The sequence below is a fragment of the Mycetomoellerius zeteki genome, unplaced genomic scaffold, assembly GCF_001594055.1.
Source record: "Mycetomoellerius zeteki isolate Tzet28-1 unplaced genomic scaffold, Tzet1.0 scaffold512, whole genome shotgun sequence".
Lineage (NCBI taxonomy): Eukaryota > Metazoa > Arthropoda > Insecta > Hymenoptera > Formicidae > Mycetomoellerius > Mycetomoellerius zeteki.
In genome coordinates, this window is record NW_017257515.1 from 179598 (window position 1) to 198966 (window position 19369).

Genomic DNA, 19369 nt, shown 5'->3' on the forward strand with positions numbered 1-19369 from the left:
ATAAATTTTTTTTTCTCCAATTTCAGGAAAACATTCTCTTACGCATACACCTTCACATCGCAAGCGGTGAAGCTGAAGATATGTGCAGCGCGAGACATTGTGTACCGCATCAGAAATTTGCCATGACGCTGGTCGAGCAAAGCGTCTGTGGAGCTTGCGGTGCAACATCGGAGCCACTGCCTTTTACACAGGTTTGTGTAAAAATTAATATCGTGCTTTCCACATTATATGCTTATCATGCATTGTTACATATATACGTGTATATATAATATATATATATACTGTATATATTTATATACCTATTTAAAATCCGTCAAGTAACATCGCGTTCGAAAATACGATGCTTTCAGTTTGTTGACTAAACGATTCAGTCAATTTTCTAAGTCTTATACAAAGGATCTCTCACTAATTATATGGAAAATTGGGTCCCGGTAAAACCAATTAGTTTTTACATGTAATGTAGCTTATAATGTAGTAAACAAAAGATATCATAGACACAGGTTTTAATGAATAGTTTTTGAGGTATAATGTATCGAAGGTGCTCTGTGAGCATCTTTTTTGTTCACATTATAATCTACATCATATTATGTGAAAACTTATTTCGCCGAGATCTAATTACATAATTTGTAAGTATATATACATGTATATTTAAACATATATTTATTTTTTCTTTATGCATTTATTACATGCAATAGTTTTAAGAACATATAAAATGAAAGATATTATTTTTGTTTCTAAAGTGAAACGCCAATATTGATGTTTAAACGCATCTTTGGGTGATTTTTTCCGTTTACATTTTCTACGTTACGTTTCGTTCGTAGTACGAAGCAGTATCGGTGCATAATATTCATCACTAGATTTTACCTGAGGTATATAAAACCTTTTTTGTGTTTTTCTTTATCTATAGACATCTGCTCTTTTTCAACGTCACGTTTTGGTCCACCTATCTAAACGTCTAGCATCTTGTCTCGTTTTATTTCTGCAAAAAAGAAATTTAGAAAAATAGAATTTAGAATAATAGAATTTAGAATAATAGAATTTAGAAAAATAGAATTTAGAATAATAGAATTTAGAATAATAGAATTTAGAATAATAGAATTTAGAATAATAGAATTCAGAAAAATAGAATTTAGAATTTGTCATTGTGATTGTTAACGTATTTTTTAGTTAAAAAATATTAAACGTTAACTTTTTGCAAAAAATTGAAGTTACACAAATTTACAACTACGAAAATAAAGAGATATTTCGTTTTCTAAAAAATATAGTTTTCGCTTGTTAAAATTTTGTTTTGTAATTTTTCCATTGCACATACAGTAGTTATATAACGAATAGTCATAAAATGCGTTCTATTAAGTTTATGTTTCATTGATGTTTTTTTTTATTTAATTTGCAACTGCGAAACATTGAAAGCAAATTAAAATTTGATTTCACATTTTGACATATATATTTTGACATATACATTACAACTGCTGTATGGTTCCTTTTATTCTTGTTTTAATAAACTTTTTCAATATTCATTATCATATTTACACTGCTAGTATAGTACAGCAAAAAGATATATACTCTTGTAATTTGACTTTCTACTATGAGTATTCCTTTTACAACTAAAATAATGTATATCGTGCAAACGGAAGAGAGCAGCATAAGCCACATATAGCGCTCAGCATCTCGTAGGTGGAGTTAGTTTTCCTTGGCGTGTTTGCATCGGATATCGTTGACCAGCGAACCGTAAAAAGCATGAAACTAGTTGCTGTTATCCCACTAACAGAATGTTAGTATGCCGGCTGTTCAGTAACAGATTTGACAGGATATTGCAACAGATTGCATTAATTGCAACCTAAATTTGTGAATCTGCTATAATATTGTATGATGAGTAGAATGACAAAAATCGGGATCGATTAGTTGTTTTTTTAAAATTAAATTCGAATTAATTTTTTGTTTCGCTTGTATTCAATTAAATGTAATAAATGATTTTATTATTTTATTACCGTAAATTATTCAAAATTATTTAAACACGAAATAGCAAATTTGTATTTTCGAATTTTATTTTAATTCGAAAATTTTATTTCACAGATCTTTTCGGCTTGTATCATAATTCGTTTTATTCGATGTCTGTTCTATCGATATCATTAAATACAACAGATTGTACATCAGATTTGTTGCTTTTTCGTGAGCAAAGTTTACAGGAGATATTTTAAAATCTACTTTCGATAATTTTAATTTTGAATCTATTTGTATGTATATGACTTTTATTGTTTCTTAATTATTAAAAATATCTGAGCTTCCAATTATACGGTTTTTAATTATATTATTACATAACAATTATCCTTCCTTTGCCAATCCATATTTTATAAATTCTGACTTTTTTAAAACTTCAAATTTATTAAATAAAAAAGGAAGCATGTGTGTACAATTGTCTATGCTTTTTTCAGATGGTTCATTACGTGTCTGCGTCAGCGTTGACGTCTCAAGCTCACCAAACGCCACTAAATTCTAGAAATAATCCAGATCTCTTCGGACAACTTCTCCGAAGAGCTGGTGGAATGGGTGACATTCGTGACTGTCCGGTAAGCAAAGTTGAGCGAGCATATTTTATAAATCTTTGGTCAAACTGTGACTAACACGTACAGTCCTACACGTTCTGCCACATATTTTGTCATCAATTTCGTGGTAGACCATTCATAGACCATACAAGATTGAATTTTAAATAAGATTACGTAGAACTGACTCATTTGAATACGAATTTTATGAATACATTCTTTCTATGAATTTATATCCGGTTTTAAACTTTCTCTTAAAAATGGAACACGTTGATCAAAATTTATATAGGATCGTAAAAAATTAATGTTAAAGATTTTATAATAGTATTGTATTAAAAATATATTTCTTTTCTTTTCTCATGCTCAGAGTTCTTGCGGTGCGAAAATTCAAATATGTCGGACTCTGATGAATCGGCCGGAAATAGTTTCTGTCGGTGTCGTCTGGGACAGCGAACGACCATCGTTGGAGCACATCATGGACGTTTTTGCGACCGTGGGCACGTCCCTTCGGCTTAGCGATGTCTTCCATAGCGTGGTAGACTCTCGATGGGGTGCCTCTACCGTGCATAATCTCGTAGGAGTGGTTACCTATTACGGGAAACATTATTCTACGTTTTTCTTCCATACGAAATTGAAGGTCAGTGCTATCTTCGTATTAACAGGTAATTTTAACTACTGCGACTCAGTTTATAACAAGGTTTAATATATTGATAAAATAAATCTTTAGGTGTGGATCTATTTTGACGATGCCACTGTTAAAGAAATTGGGCCTCGGTGGGAGCAAGTCGTGGAAAAGTGTAGAAGAGGTCGTTATCAGCCTTTGCTACTTCTGTATGCGACGCCCGCCGGTACTCCTGTTAATACCGAGAATGCTCCAAAGACTATTATTCCTTTTCCGAATAATAATGGCCTAAAGACGTCCCCAAAGAACAGTGTTCGTCGTTCAATTACACCTAGTCCTGAGAAGCCATCCATCAATAGCACTGCCAGACGTGCCATCACACCTAATCCTGACAGTCCGCCGCATCTCTACACTCAACGAAGCGTTTACAGTGATTATCAGAATCTCACAGACATCCAGAATAATATATTCGGGAATCAGGTACATTGTACAACAATTAATATTTATAAATGATCTTTTATAGATTTTTCTTTTACTGAAGCATATACGTATAGACATAGCATTTAATTTCTTGACATTAAAATAAAAAAATTATATCATACAGAGCGTAGACACGGTTGATGGTGAAATAGAATCGAAGTATATTAGCCGTCGTGCCGTGGAAAATGTAATGCAACAACAGAAAAAGCAGCAGATGCAGTTAACGCGTAGTTTAAGCGTGGGATCAGCGCCGCAAGATGGTATCAGCATCCCTGATCATATGAACGTGCCTCGAAGGCGAGATTCCGGTAATTGGTCCGGTGATCGGAATAGTGCGTCGTCGAGTTCGTCGACTACGATGGATAATACGTATCTATATATTGTTAATAAAATGCAAAGAAATTCGGGCGTACCTAAGAGTCCCATCAAATCTGGGGAACTCTCGAGCAGCAGCAGCGGCCATTATGACGCTGGTTACGATTCCTATTCTTTATCCTCCACGGACAGTCTTCCACTTCAGCAGGGTTTAAAGCACAATTTACAGGTAAATAAAAGATATTAACAAAATAGAGACAACAAGAGCTTAGATTGTATATAAACTTCTAAGTATCTAAATTTCTCAATCGTTACTGTAAGACGTTTGCGCGTTCATTTTTGTAATTTGGATAATATTTTTTACAGCTTGCTCAAATACCGGAAGGTTATCAATCTTCTTCCGGCGACGATTGTGAACGATTATGTAAAGAAACGGATGCTTTGCTGGATAAATCTCGTGCCGCCGAAGATGCTGGCGATCTTAACACGGCCGTCGCATTATGCAGTGCGGCCAGTAATAAAGCCAGAGCCGCGATGGACGCTCCGTACAATAATCCACACACAATCACTATAGCAAGAATGAAACATAATACTTGTGTCATGAGAGCGAGGAGTTTGCATAGGAGAATGCTGCAAGAACAAGTTACTGTTAACGGTGACAAAGAAGGTAACGAATTGAGATATAATTACTCTGAAAATGTGTAGAATAAAAATATATATCTGACATTGGCTTCTTTTTTTTCCCAGATGGGGCACTTGAAGGAAGACATTCGCGAGAGAACAGTAAATCGAGTCAACACTCGAGGCAAAGTTCGCGAGATAAAGGTAATCATTCCCGGCAAAATAGTCGGGAACTTCTAGCGAACGCATCAACGACAGTAGCAGATAAACCTGCTACGAAGAGTATTGAGATTTATGCTACTTTACCGAAGAAGAAAACTTTACGTAGTAAAGCGACAGCAGTAAATGTCATTGAAGACGAAGAATATATGCTGTATGATCGCCCGACACAAAGGACTGGCTTGTTTAGTCGTACAAAACGTTGTGAAGATGATAAAAAAGATAAGAAACGCGCGAGAAGTGAAGAAAGGAATAAGAACGTATCAAAGGATTTTTCGTTAGCACCATCTAGATTGTCACCATCTCCAAAAGGAGTAAAGGTTGATAAGTCGAAAGAGACCGAGATTATTAACGCAACTGTCGTCAAAAATACTCAACTCAATAACACAGCTGCGATCGAGCAGAAGCAGGGCAAGAAACAGCACAAGATACGCAGAAAGTTGCTTATGGGCGGATTGATCAAAAGGAAAAACAGAAGTATGCCGGATTTACGAGAAGGGCAGGATGGTCCCACAAATGTGAATGCGGAAAGATCATCCGTCTTATCGAAACAGTCAGTAGACGATTCCAGCGTTGGTTTAAAAGGAAATGATGTAAGCCAATCACTGAGCGGTTACTTGTCAGAGGGACACTTGGAATTCGCCGGAAATGGACCTGGAAATTCTAGTAATCCGAATCTTGAAAGAAGTCGTTTGATGAGAAAGAGTTTTCATGGTAACGCCGGCAAAGTGTTACACGTAGCAAAAGTGCCTCCGCCTCCACCGCTCAGGACCACTTCACAGCTTAGCAAGTCTAAGTGTTCGGGCGAAGTGCACAATGAGCAGCAATCTGATAAAGCTGCATATCCTTTGCCGGACAATCGATGCGCACCCAATTCATCGCAAGAACAAAACAATTATTGGAATCACATGAACACGAGCAACTCACCCAATGTGACAAAGAGAAACTCAGACTATGCTGATTACTCCTCGGAATCGCATTCGCTGCCATTTCTTCCATCTTATAATGAACAAAATACCAATATTTCTGGAGCATGTCAAACAAATTACAACAATAAGCCTAGGATTCAAGATGACGTTGTACAGTACGCTAACGGTATACTATACGAACCGACGTTCGTTGTCACTCGCGCAGACGTGCACAATGAACAGAGTCCCGTTAAACAACAATTTCAGCCAGATTCCTTACCACCTTATCCCGAAAACGGCAATATTTCGCATTCACGACAACCGAGCGAGGACTTTCCACCACCGCCGTATCCATTAATTCATTCAGTATCGCATTCGAGACAAGCTAGTGAGGAATTCCCGCCACCGCCGCCACCGATCGATGACCCGACTCATCTTCAAGAAACTCAGCAGCATCAAGTTTCCATTCAACCACAACAACTTACGCAGCAGATTGGCAATCTGTTAGCGCAAATCAAAAGGGAGCAGATTTTAACTGATGATTCAAATAAAGAGAAACGAATGCAGGAGCAAGAGGATGAGGAGAAGTCATCAAGCGAAACGTGGTTGAGAGAACTGCAAGCTAAACAGGCAGAAAGGAAAATGAAGAGACAAGGACCTTCAAATCAAGACATTCCAAAGGTTAGGACTCCGTCAATACCGACAATTTCAGGACCGACTATCGCTAGAAGAACTAGTGATTTAATGATGAGTAATCTTGGACAGAGTTACGATCAAGGTCGTGACGTTACGGACTGTCCGAGAGTCGCTTCTTCGGTAAAAGATATGGCGGCTAGATTTGAACAGATCAAGTTGCAACCGACCTTGAAGTCCGACTCAGACGTGAAACCTCAAACGAAGCAGAATGTAAATTGCGTTTCCCCGATGTTAGTATCGGATATATCTCAGGAACCGTCATCAATGGAGGGTACAAAATCAGCCAAATTACCTTCTGAGAATTCCGTAGTCTTCACGAAGACGGAATCTTCAAATTCCCAGACTGTTTTAAACTCCAGTTTTGATTCGAGTTCCAGTCAAAACAGCTTCATTGCAATGATGCCGCCAAATGAATCTGTTCAACAGAGCGAATTAAATGTCGCGATGTTATCCATGTCCTTGACACTCCCGCATGAGAATGGTTTGCCTATTGATTGTCCGGAAGACGACATCAGCGAAGTGGCGATGCAGAACACTATACAAAACACAACAATACTGCCAAGCGAGGAGGATATTGCTCCGCGAAAGGTGAAACGGCGGATTGGGAAAAAGAAAAGCGTATCATTTTGTGACCAAGTGGTGCTCGTTGCAACAGCGGAGGATGACGAAAAGGATTCGTATATACCTAATCCTATTTTGGAAAGAGTACTACGTTCTGCGATGAATAAACCTGAAACTGCTCAAGTACTACGAGAAATCAGAAGTCTTCAGGAAGCAGAGACGATTCGTGAAAACACTGCCGCGAAATTTCAACAACAGACTCTTCCTTTAAAGAGCGAAGCCGATAGCGTACCGGCGACACCTTTCCAGGATCAACTGAGGAGCGTTAATCCAATTCCAGACACCATTAAACCTACGATTGGACGAAAGAATTCGAGTGATTCGATTGGATCACTAATGGATAAGAAGTCCTGTGGATCTTGCGGAAACGAAGGTAAAGACGTAGTCGATAGTAAAGAAAGCTATCCTAGTATTCCCATGAACACTTCGAAACCGACGTCCTATTCACCGCAGCTGCAACAGCAAATCAGATATACTCAGAATGGATACGCGCAATATATGCAGTCGGTATATCCCCAAACGCAAGCGCCCCATCCAAGAAATCAAATTATTCCTTCATCGCAGACTCAGAAACCAGCTAGTCCTTATCCGACGCAAATGAATGGACAATACATTCAAAATGGAATGCAACAAACAAAAATATTACCTCAGAAAAACGGTTATGGAACATATTATCAGCAGCAATTGCATAATCAATTGGAGCAGCAGCATAATCAAATGAACAAGCAAGCGACTGTTCAATCGCAGAATACTCTGAATCAAAGAATTCCTTCTCACAATGCCAGCCCGATAACTGTCCAGCATCCGCAACAGCAATTTTATCCGCCTAATCAATCGCCAAGTCCATATCAAAGTCAATATTCTCAAAGTTCCTATCAGGGTCATCCCTACCAGACTGTTCTTCCACAGAACAGAGCGGGCCAACCAATACCGCAATATCAACCATCATCTAATTCACTCTCCTATCAGCAGCAACAGCAACAAAACACGCAGAATTATCAGCAGAGGCATGATAACTACCAGCGACAATTATCTCACAATCAAAAGCTGGAGCAACAAGGTCCTATGGTGTCTAATCAGTATCCTAAGACGATACAAAATGGTCAAATACAGCCAAATGCGAAGTATCCCGCCTATCAGCATCCTCCACTTCCCAAACAGAAACACTGCTTTACGATCCACTGCGGACAGTCCACTGCGAAGGTTGTTCCGATGGTAACGCAGCCTCCTTTGCAGACGCCAACAGGCATTGCGACCACCGTGAGAGCACACGTAACACCCTGCAATCTCTGTCGAAAGAGAAATGTACTTGAGCCAACACTATATTGCTCGGATTGCGATTTTTACATGTCGCGTTTCCGACCGACTAACAAAACTACTTGAGTTGCTTCGTATGAAGACGATTGAAAGACTTACCGGTTTCATCGAATGTCGATCTTCGTTGATGAAAAAGTAGCACCGCTCTCTTTGTGGTAAATTTATTAGTATATAGTATATCAGTATATATATATATATATATATATAAAATAACAAGTCATTGATGTTTATAAAAATCCAAAATATTTGTATTTTCTATAGTCGCGTTGTATTACAATTTAAATAATCTGTGTCACAAAATACAACACCGAAAATTAAGCAATGCTTATTTCTTGCATGCAATTTAATAAATTTTTACATAATTTCGAAAAATTAGATGTAAAATTAAATATACAGTATATCAATAATGTTTTAAATGACATTCGATGAAGTACCGAAACATATAAATATTATTTATATTATTTTGTAGAAATATTAGATAATTTTTGATTGAAGACCCTCATTGTGCAGCTACTAGTTATACTCGTATACAATTAGATGTGTACGATTAGAATATTTTATTATTAATGACAATTTATTAATTTTAACGACAAAAGTCATTAAACTTGAAAATTTAATAAAAATGTGAAACATTCTATTTTTCAATGTCGAAATGGGCCAATTAAAAGTAAATTGAATTAAAAAACAGGGTTGGGTAAGTTAATTTTTTTTTTTAATTAAATTAAAGTTAACAGCTTTAAAAATTTAACTTAATTAAAATACAAGTTAATCCATAATGAAATTAATTGAATTAAAAGTTAAGTTAATAAAAAAAGTAATTGAAAAGTTAAAAGTTAAATATGGTCCGAACAAACAATAAAAAAAAAGAAAAAGAAAATGTTTGATCGTCTTACATAATTTTTCGTATTTTTCCTTTCTCACAGCATATTTATTAAAGAATCTGATTATTTTTGTTCACAAGTAACGATTATACAACATAAAATTACTAAATTATATACTCATTATCCTCTCGCATTGTTTGAGGATTGACTTAAAAAAAAATCAAATTAAAAGTTAATAGTTACCGATGAAATGTAACTAAATTAAATTAAAAAATTAAGAGTCTAAAATGTAACTAAGTTAATTTACAATATTAATTAACTTTTTAACTTTTTAACTTAACTTTTATTTTTTTAACTTAGCACTGCCCAACCCTGCTAAAAAAGACTAAAGTTTTTTAGTATTTTATTGTGTTTTTTTACTAATTTATTCCCTTTTTTCACTTTCTCTTTCTCTCTCACACACATACACACGTACTCTTTCTATCTTTTTTATTGAGTTTTTGGTTATTCGACAACGATATGATAGAACAAGGGACGGAAGAGTGAAAAAGAAATCCAGAGCTAACATCTGATTTAGTAAAAATTATAATACCTGATTAATCAAGGAATGAAAGAGCGAAGAGAAAATCGAGTATGTGTCATTATATATTATCATTATACATATAGTATCATTACAAGGAATGTGGATCAACAATTTGTCATTGATCTATCCTTAAAATCGAGACAAGTTATGAAAAGATTGTCGAAAAGATCGTCCACAAACACAAAAGTATTGTTACAAATTTGATTAATACAGACTTATTTTGTATAATTTATATTATTTGTAGAAAAATTGTACTTAATCCTATCATTTTTGACATTTTTCAATGTACTTACAGTTTATTAAATTAGATATTATTGTAACAGGCGTAGACTCTAACATAACATTAGATCATTTGTTAGACATTTGTATTTTACAAAATAGTTCACCAATGTATTTAAATTACGTTATTCATATCTAAAGTATATATTTTTATTTGTATATACGTAAATATAATCACGCTTTTTTTTAAATCAGCACAATTCATTTTGTATGTCATAATTGAGCGAACTACATTTTTTATTTCTATACAATTGCATATTTTATTTTATTGCGCAGATGAGAAGTTGGAGTTGTGATACTAGCCATGCTACATAGAACTTATCTTGTTAAGATAGAAACTGTATTGCAAATTATGAGAGAAGAATAATGTAGGGAACAGGTGAAACTTGATCTCTGAGAATGCGTGGAGTTTATTTTATGTTAACAATCTTGAAAGTTACATTTTGTGTATTAACATACATTGCGTTACATTGTATTACTTTACTTACTTTTAATAGCTATAAGATCAATGTACAAATGTTCGATTTTATACTTTTTGTATGAGTATTTTGTTTTAAAAATACTTTACTTTTATTGTGACATTAATAAAATCCCTTTTTAATATTATTCAGTTGAATTTTTTGAACCACTATAATAAATCATGTCTATGATGAAAGAATATGTTTAATTTTGTTATGTTTAAAAATAACTATTGTTATTTTTAATTACAATGAAATTTAAAATTAATAATATATATTATGTTAATTATAACTAACAATCAATAAATTAAGGCTAATAGTTAATAACTAATTATTAATTACTATATGTTAATTATACTAAATATTAAATATACTAATTATTAATTTATACTAAACTGAACATTTCAATTAGACTACAATAATTTATTGTTCAATTTAATTTAATTATTTTTACATTATTTCCATAGTTGCAAACCCATGTAAAACGATAATTATAACCAATATAGGTTTGTAACTTCTTATGGCCGCAGCACAGACTCTTGCATAACGCATAATGCATAGTGCATAAGGGAATCGACCAATCGAAATTCTTCTTTTCCATGGAATGGGAGGAAAGGAAAGATTCTGATTAGTTGATTCGCTTATGCACTATACGTTATGCATTATGCAAGAGTCTGTGCTGCGGCCTTTATTGTTACCAGCTAATGCACTTTTTCATCTAGAGTTCTAGTACTAATTATTATGATTAAAGTTTCTATCAGCAGAAAGAAATCTGAGAAAAGACATGTCATATGATGTCCTCTACTGCCCTCTGAAGAAGTGGATGCAAACTACACAACATCTTTTTTTCGGAGCTTCAGATGAAAATAAATCGCTGAAATCGTTGAAATCTTTATTAATTTAATAAATTTATTTCAGCGATTTCAGTGATTTATTTCCATTAGAAGCACCGTAAAAAAGTGATATATATTGTAAATTATATATTTAAATTCATAAATTATATATATTGTAAATTATATATTTAAATTCACAATGCAATATGCGAAATTTGTTGAATTCTAAATACTAAGTTAAAATATGACACTAATTGAAATAAAGCAGTGATTTGTAATTCCTGTATTCTGTATGTCTATGATTCTGGCGTAAGTATTTTGTTTCTGATTAGATAATGAAGTAATAGTGCGGATTAAGAATGCGGAATAAGACGTAAATGATTGCAGAATTAAACAATTCAAAAGTAACAAAAAGTCACAATACCTCTATCTTTTGTTAAAAATATTGCGTACATTGCGCGTATTGTAACTTGTAACATAATTTGAAATATCTAAGATATAAATGAGTTGTGTGAGCGCGTAACGAATCTAAAAAATTAAGTCTATTCATCGGAGAATATAAAAAATATAGCGAATAGATTATTTTACTTCTTTCGTAATAATCGTAATATGTGCGTTAATATTTCGACAGTTAGACGGTTGGCGCACGGCCTTGGGATTTGTTTTGACGCGGTAGGACTAAGTGGGTATAAAGAGAGTGAAGCCAATCTTGGTTTTCCTTCCTGATTGGTTCCGCCATTTTACGATTAACTGTTAGTTAGAGGAAGACGACGTTAGAAAAAGAAAAGGTTAGGATGAGGAATTACGTCATAAATATTTGTCGTAAAATGGCGACTTCCGGTTAATTGGCTTCATCTCTCTTTATACCAACTCTAGGTAGGACAAGCGGGTAGCGCGTCATGTTTTCGCAGTTCATATGCAGTTACCGCTCACCGCGTAGTCATTCATTTACCGATGCTCGTGTAGGCAGGTAGTCGTGTCGCTCGTTTTCACATAATGATCCTTTTTGAAACATATTTGCGACAAATACTATATATCTATAATTGTAACAGATAATACATCGTTATTGAAAATGTGTATTAAGGGGATGCTAAAGTTGTTCTACTTTACCATCATTTCCATTCGGTGAAATATCTCCGAATTGAATTGACGGATTGCAAAAAATTATTTTTACAGAATTAAAGTACGCACAAACAGGACCTCAGCTGTATCGGATTTTAGGAGAAAATCGAAGAAAAGTTTAAAAATTCGCTTACTTTTAGCTCGTACAGCTGACACCTCAGGTCTATATTTGCTTCATACAAGAGTTTTATAGTTTATATCTTGAAAATAAGCATAGGTCTGAGGTCACATTATTGTAACGAACGATACCAAGTTTATAGAACTAAGATTGAAAGTCTAGAAGGAAAGTAATCCTACCGAATAGAAAATACGTATATACGGGTACTTTGCGAAGACTGGGACTGTCAACAGAGTCGAAATTCCGTGTAGTAATAGTTGCGCGGTCTTGCGATAGATGGTGCTGGCATATGTTAGATAAGGACAGATGTATGCGTTTAAGTGAGATAGAACGATATATAATATAATGTAAGAAATGAAACAAAGATGTCACTATTATCGAATTTGAAATTAAAAAAGTCTGCACTATCGACCTCGATCAAGTTCGGTAATCGGTTTAGGATCCCCTTAAGTATGATATCATTCACATACCGATTCATCAGGTAATTCTAACTTCTGCTTCGTATACTTCCTCTTGTCAACGCGTTTCCGTATCGGTAATTTTTATTTTTATTTTTTAGACAAATATCTGAAGCAAGTCTTAAGGATAACAACTTTCGAAAATGTTTGAAAGACATCTAAAAACGTCTTTTGAAAAGGTCTTAAAGACGTTTAGTTCAAGATGTCTTTCAGACACGCACGTTCTCTGGGTCTCGCATGTTGACCGATGGTAAGTCGGATCCCTCACGTTGTTGACAGATGTCGCCCGCATTGCTATCGGGTGAAAAGTGACAGGCAGCCACTTGTCGCTGCGCAGTTCCGAGCACGCGCCACGTCAGCTGATCGGCGCTTGCGAGCAATCACGAGATGTCAACTGTTACACGCAGGTGGTGCTCGATTCGTAATGGCGTACGACGGCTGAGGAGCCACGGGTGCGAAACGCGCACGGGTGCTCGAGTTTTCGCGTATCCGTCAAGACCGGAGTGGTGATTAAGTGCCGCGGTGTGTTGCACGTGTGTCGGTGTGTCGCGGTAAGATGAGCGCGTCGACTGGCGTGCTGCCGTCGTACCAGCGCCTCGCGAACGGCGTACCGGTGCCGTTGTTCTCGAGACGGTCCTTCCGTCCTCGCGAGAAGTACCTGATCCTTCTGGTATTCATGACGTTCGGTGTCGTGTGCTTCGGTGCGTTCTTCTACCTGCCGGATTTTCGTACCGGCGGTGCCGCCGTGAACAGTGTCTACCGCGTGTACCAGAGCATGCAGAAGGCAGGACCGGAGCTGCTGCTGCCGGTGCCACCGCGCGCCTCCGGCGACCTCAAGGACTCGCGTTCGTCCGCGATCGGACATCCGAACGCGGTGCCGCCGGGCCACGAGGGTAGCGATCACCAAGACGTACACCTCGTCGAGGACAAGCAAAAGCTGCAGGTGCAAATTCGCGCTCCCCTTAAATCGATTTAATCTCCTCTCGTTCGATTGTGTGAATGTCTTCTCTCGAACGCCTTGCCTCTTGAACGAGTTTCCTTGTCGTCAACAGGAAACACTTTTCTCGCGCAATGTTGAATTCCCTTCAGTAAACAGTACCGTCGCGGTAGAAAACACAAGGTGGACATGCTCCGTTTGCGTTAGGTTGTGCTCCGTTTGTTTACATACGGCCATTGTAATGTACATGGCTGACGCACGTGCGCGGACTCCACGCGCTGTCACTTCGTTCACGATTCCGTCTCAATGAGCGATAACGATCATCTCCGTTTATTTAAAACAACCGAACCAGTCGTCTCATTAATAGATATTAATTAAAGATATTAACATCTAATAATAATAATTGAGATAACCGATCTCGATGCAACGTTAATATGATCGACAGTTGACGTAGTATTTTGAGATTAGGACGTCGTCGTGGGAGCGTCTCTTGAAATATGGATCCAGATAGCACAGAGAGTTTAAAAGGAATTCTTTTTCTCAACTTACAAAATAAATTCTTGTTTGTATTTTGCCTGATTTCTGTTCTAAAAGTGTTCCTGAGAATCTCAAAAGATTTCATTTTTATGTTACTATATGTATATAATTGTAAGCTTTTTTCAGATTCAAAAGGTATTCTTTTTCTGCCCTTTTTTATTTCTTGATTTTGTGTAAGGATAAATCATACCTACTTCGATATTTATGAAAATTAAATGTTACTTTTATTAAATGTAACGTATAGACAAATATGTATATCAATAAATTTGTATATATTTTTAAACTTTTTTTTCATAGAATTTTGAATAGATTAGACTAATTCATATAAAGAATTCAAGAGGGTAAATTATTTTAAAGCTCAAATAGATCAGATGTGTCATCTGGAGAAATGTTCTTAAATCTTATTTTGTTGAGAATTGTTCGAGTATAGTCCCCCCTTTGCTCATTTTCTTATGTCTTTCCATTAAATGCAGACGCATCTTAAAACGTATCTTGCGTAACTGATTTAATTGTTTGAATTCGTCCAGATTAAAGTCGATCTAATTTCACTCGGTAAACGGGAGCAACACAATATCGGATATCTTTAGCGACTTGCTGTGCACGCCGACGTTGAAAAACTCTCGCGTTTTGTTTGCGCTCTTTTCCTTCCATTCAACGTGAGTAGGTCGCGCAAGGTCGTCCCGTGAACTTGCCCTTGTATGGCAATGCATCTCCGTGATTCAATATCTGGACGAAGATGGTCGATTATGTATCGTATCTTGAAACTAGATAAAAATTACAAAAAGTAAGCAAATTCACTAGAATATATACAGGGTGTAATTGAAATAACGCTCACTAATCGTACATTCCTAATAAAAAAGTCGAAAAGTCCTCTACCATTTTGCAATTTTCGCAATAGTTAACGAGATATTAATTTCTAAATATTGCCGAATAAATGGATAAAATCGATGTATAAGACAATTTTGAGATATCTTTCCGTGTTTCTTGAAATATTTTGAAGATTTTTCTTAAAGAACTCTTAAAGATATCTTAAAGCTGTTTTATACGTCGATTTTAGATATTTTACTCATTGGGTAACTAAAAAAAAAAATTGCAAAATGATAGAGAACTTTTCGTCTCAGTTTTTTTTATTAGGAATAGCACTATATGATTAGTGGATGTTGCGATTAGTGGTTTGTTTCAGTTATACCCTATATAATTTTATTGGTCAACATCTAATGAATTTGCTAAAAACTATAGCTGATGATTTTTAACGGGTTAGCAATTGTTTTAAAGAAAAAAAGGGAGAAAAACAAATAATATTTAAAGAGAAATTTATTTTTGTTGAAAAGATACATATTAAATTTGATATAGATCACGGATAAACAAATAAATTGTTTACGTGTGATACGTTTTCTATGATAAATTTACGCTTTTATGATAAAATTTATATAAATCAAAGTTTTGGCTGAGACGTTAATTGATACAGATAAACGTACTATTAGAATTGTATGTAGCAAATATGATTTATCTTGTTCATACGCGCGCGTGACTCGTCCTGCTGTTATTTCTGTTTCGCTGTTCTCTTTCGTAGGAAATAATAGTCAAGATTCGTTTTAAACGCACGTTGCACTTTTTCGTCATAAATCAAACGCGCGTTGTTGCAATCGATTTTTCGAAAGGTCGCTGGTCAAAACCTGTAGTAAATTACATCATTATGGCTGGCAATATCTTAATTTGTTGTTTAAAAACTGAGATTTCACGCCTGGTAGCTAAACCTAGTAGAATGCAATGTTTTGTTTTTTTTGTATTTATTCCGGGTCTTGGAACGTGGGAAGTGACTCGAATAAAGACATATGTATACGAAGGAAAATGCGATCTATTGGAGCAGCGTTATGTGAACATGCGAAAGAAGATATTCTTATTCGCGATAATATAAATAACATTATCGTTGAGTAGCGTTCATGCACGCACGTTGCGGCATTTGTCACACATAAGTAGTAATCATACTAACAATAAGTAGTTATGAAATGGCAATTATTGAGATATACAAGATAGATATGCAGAAAGTATTTATTTAAAAACATTGGCGAGAGAAAGATGTTTGTTTTATGACGGTTAATAATGTTGCATTATTTTCGTCGTCACTATCTCAATAATTATTGTTTCTCAGCAAACTTTTTCTCGGGGAAATATCATTTTACAATCTTGTAGAAATGAAATTAATTAATGAGACTCAATAGAAACATATTATTCCGTATACGAAAGTAGTTCTCATAGTTTTCTTTTTTTTTGTTATGATACTTATAAAGATAAGGCGTTCGAGAGCATGCAATTGTTCGGAGGTGAACAAGGCGAAAATGAATATACTTCCGTGGAATCTAGATTACAGATGGCATGCGTGATTTTCGTAAAAATGCATTGGTTTCTTTTCGTAGCAATGACTAATCCGTACAGTCATTTCCGTACAGTCATTTAAATTTAACGAGTCTATGGACTCCTGAACTTAATAAACTGCGGACACTCACATACATTTATATTCATATATATACATTTTTGCAAGTGATAGTGCAGTTTAACGGTGGAAAAAAAGATTGCAATATTAGTTCAGGATACAATCTTTACTTTATAAATACTGGAATAAATAAAAATAAAAAATAAGTTTTTGTTTCATTTTTTGTTTAATAAAGCAGAATAGCGAAAGCTGAAGCTTATTTTACATTTATGTCTTCTAAGTAAAAAGAGTATTGATTTTTTAAGTTTTAAATTTTTAAATATAATCTCTTGAGAGAGAGAGTCAGATTTTCGACTAACCTAGTTTGATCGAAAATTAGCAATGTGCATTTGCATAATTATTGTCTATTACGCATTAGAGATAGCGAAGCCAGTCATGGAAATTCAAGAAGTTTGTTGTGCAACATTTAAACCAAATACTGATATAAACAATTTTTTAGATTGAAATTATTTCTACTAAAATGTCAGTAGTTTGTTTCTTATTTATTGCTATATACGTGTGGATGTGTATATACGAACAGATTCTTTGGCTATTATTTTTATTAAAAAAATAAGTATAAATGAGCTTAATGAATAGAAAGTAAATGTGCAAAGTAAAATGCCCAAAAATAATTTTAAATATATGTTATACATTTTTTCTATTTCAATTATATTTTTATATATATTTTTTTAAATAGCAATGCCTTACGATTAAATTGAACTCATGGATTTCTATTTTTTTTTCAAATCGAATATAGAAATACAAACGAAATATTTGTTCAAAAATTGAAAAAAGCGGTTATATATATTTGTATATTCAATCTAAATAAATCCAATATTCAAATGTAAAAATGTAGTAGTACAAATCAATGCATTTCGTGATTAAATGTCATATTCATTAATAATTATTAATGAAAAGTGTACTGTATGACCTTCGCATGCCATCTAAAATGATCGCGGAATACATGTCGATTGCGCGCTGAATTTTTAGGCAAAAATCAACGAGGAGTATCAACAACAAAAGACATTAGAGAAACCGGACATGGGTGAATCGCGAGTGCGTACAAGTAGTTCCTCATCGTTGATAGTGCACAAGGAAGAAACGGTTTTGGTGACAGTGCCACCAGCGCCTGCGGATAAGCTGCCATTAATCGTCGGCGGAGAGGATAAGGACCACATCGCCAGACAACGAAGGGACAAAGTGAAAGAGGTGAGTCTTGGTTTAGAAAATATTTGCATGACAAACTATAAAATATTTGCGAATAAACAACGACAAATGTAGGGATGACTTATTGACCATATACCTACATATAATTTGAAGCTCTATATCGTACATTTTAATTAAATATTTTTAAATAATACACAGTAAAACAGTTTGTGTATTTGTATTGGAAACGGTCCACTCACGTTTGTGTTAACAATTTGTGTTGAATTTTCTAATATATTCGAATGTTAATTTAACATAATGTGATTATGTTATGTAAAGATTTTTTGTGAAATTGATATTCAATGTTTCTTAGTGTCAAAATGACATAATTTATGAGTAAGTGAACAAGTAACATAAAAATGTGTTTTAAAACGTAAATTCTAAGACAAATGAATGAAATATGTGTTAATTTAATATATCATAAATGTTAATTTTCTGAAAAAAATATGTTCCCACGGTTTGTTTACAAACTGTATTATCTTTCTTTGTTCGTTGTTATCTTCCTTTGTATTTATTCTCTCACATAATATTTATGTTATAATACTTTTCTAACATATTCATCTTGTGTAAAATTAACTCAAAAATTTGAGTGAATCGTTTGGGACATGCGATTTATGTTAAATTCAACATATTTTTTCCAATTGTGTATGCTTAAATGAAAAATGTACAATATATATAATACTTTTTATGTTTTAAAAGACCATTTCTACGAAGAAATAGAAAAGAGACTTCTACAACATAATTATTCTCATAATCGCTTGCCATTGGGCAATATATTAATTTTTTGAGCATCGCGTTGAGTATTTTTTGAATAGCAAACTTATTTATTTTAATATTAAATTAAAATTATATTTATTTTAATGTAATATTAAAATAAATAAGTTTGCTATTCAAAAAATACTCAACGCGATGCTCAAAAAATTAATATATTGCCCAATGGCAAGCGATTATGAGAATGAGATTATGTAAAATTATTATTTTATGAATAAAAAGTTTCTACTTAATATCTTTTACAATAATTATTACGATATAAATTAATATTGTACTTGTTATAATATAATACAATTTGATTTTATTATACGATGAAACAAGAAGTAGTTTAAATATTTTATAAAAAGAAAATTTGTATTAAAATTGATTAATTATATTCATGATATATTGGTCGAGGAAGGAAAAATTAATATTTGAATTAAATTGATATAAAA

The 19369-nt window shown here is 34.3% G+C and overlaps 2 protein-coding genes across 4 annotated transcripts in view; both read left to right on the forward strand.

Moving 5' to 3' along the window:
• The window catches only part of ec (ubiquitin specific peptidase echinus), a 69356-nt gene extending 60838 nt beyond the window's left edge, over positions 1 to 8518 (forward strand). For all 3 annotated transcript variants that reach the window (XM_018455787.1, XM_018455789.1, XM_018455788.1), the window contains 7 exons: positions 27 to 191; positions 2433 to 2567; positions 2908 to 3177; positions 3268 to 3642; positions 3767 to 4186; positions 4324 to 4624; positions 4705 to 8518. In XM_018455787.1, coding sequence (XP_018311289.1) covers positions 27 to 191; positions 2433 to 2567; positions 2908 to 3177; positions 3268 to 3642; positions 3767 to 4186; positions 4324 to 4624; positions 4705 to 8405 — 5367 coding nt within the window. In that variant the 3' untranslated portion in view covers positions 8406 to 8518. The remainder of the gene's footprint in view (positions 1 to 26; positions 192 to 2432; positions 2568 to 2907; positions 3178 to 3267; positions 3643 to 3766; positions 4187 to 4323; positions 4625 to 4704) is intronic.
• Positions 8519 to 13450: 4932 nt separating this feature from the next.
• LOC108727602 (mannosyl-oligosaccharide alpha-1,2-mannosidase IA) lies at positions 13451 to 18239 on the forward strand. Its single transcript, XM_018455780.1, has 2 exons — positions 13451 to 13954; positions 17949 to 18239. The coding sequence occupies exons 1-2, from the start codon at positions 13568 to 13570 to the stop codon at positions 18237 to 18239; spliced, it is 678 nt and encodes a 225-aa protein (XP_018311282.1). The 5' UTR covers positions 13451 to 13567.
• The last annotated feature ends 1130 nt before the right edge of the window (positions 18240 to 19369 follow it).

What these genes read in the sequence shown, in the direction of transcription:
- LOC108727602 (XM_018455780.1), top strand. Translation starts at nt 13,568, where the DNA reads ATGAGCGCGTCGACTGGCGTGCTGCCGTCGTACCAGCGCCTCGCGAAC. An exon ending in AGGACAAGCAAAAGCTGCAG is followed by an intron (nt 13,955 to 17,948) that starts GTGCAAATTCGC and finishes CTGAATTTTTAG; the next exon opens with GCAAAAATCAACGAGGAGTA.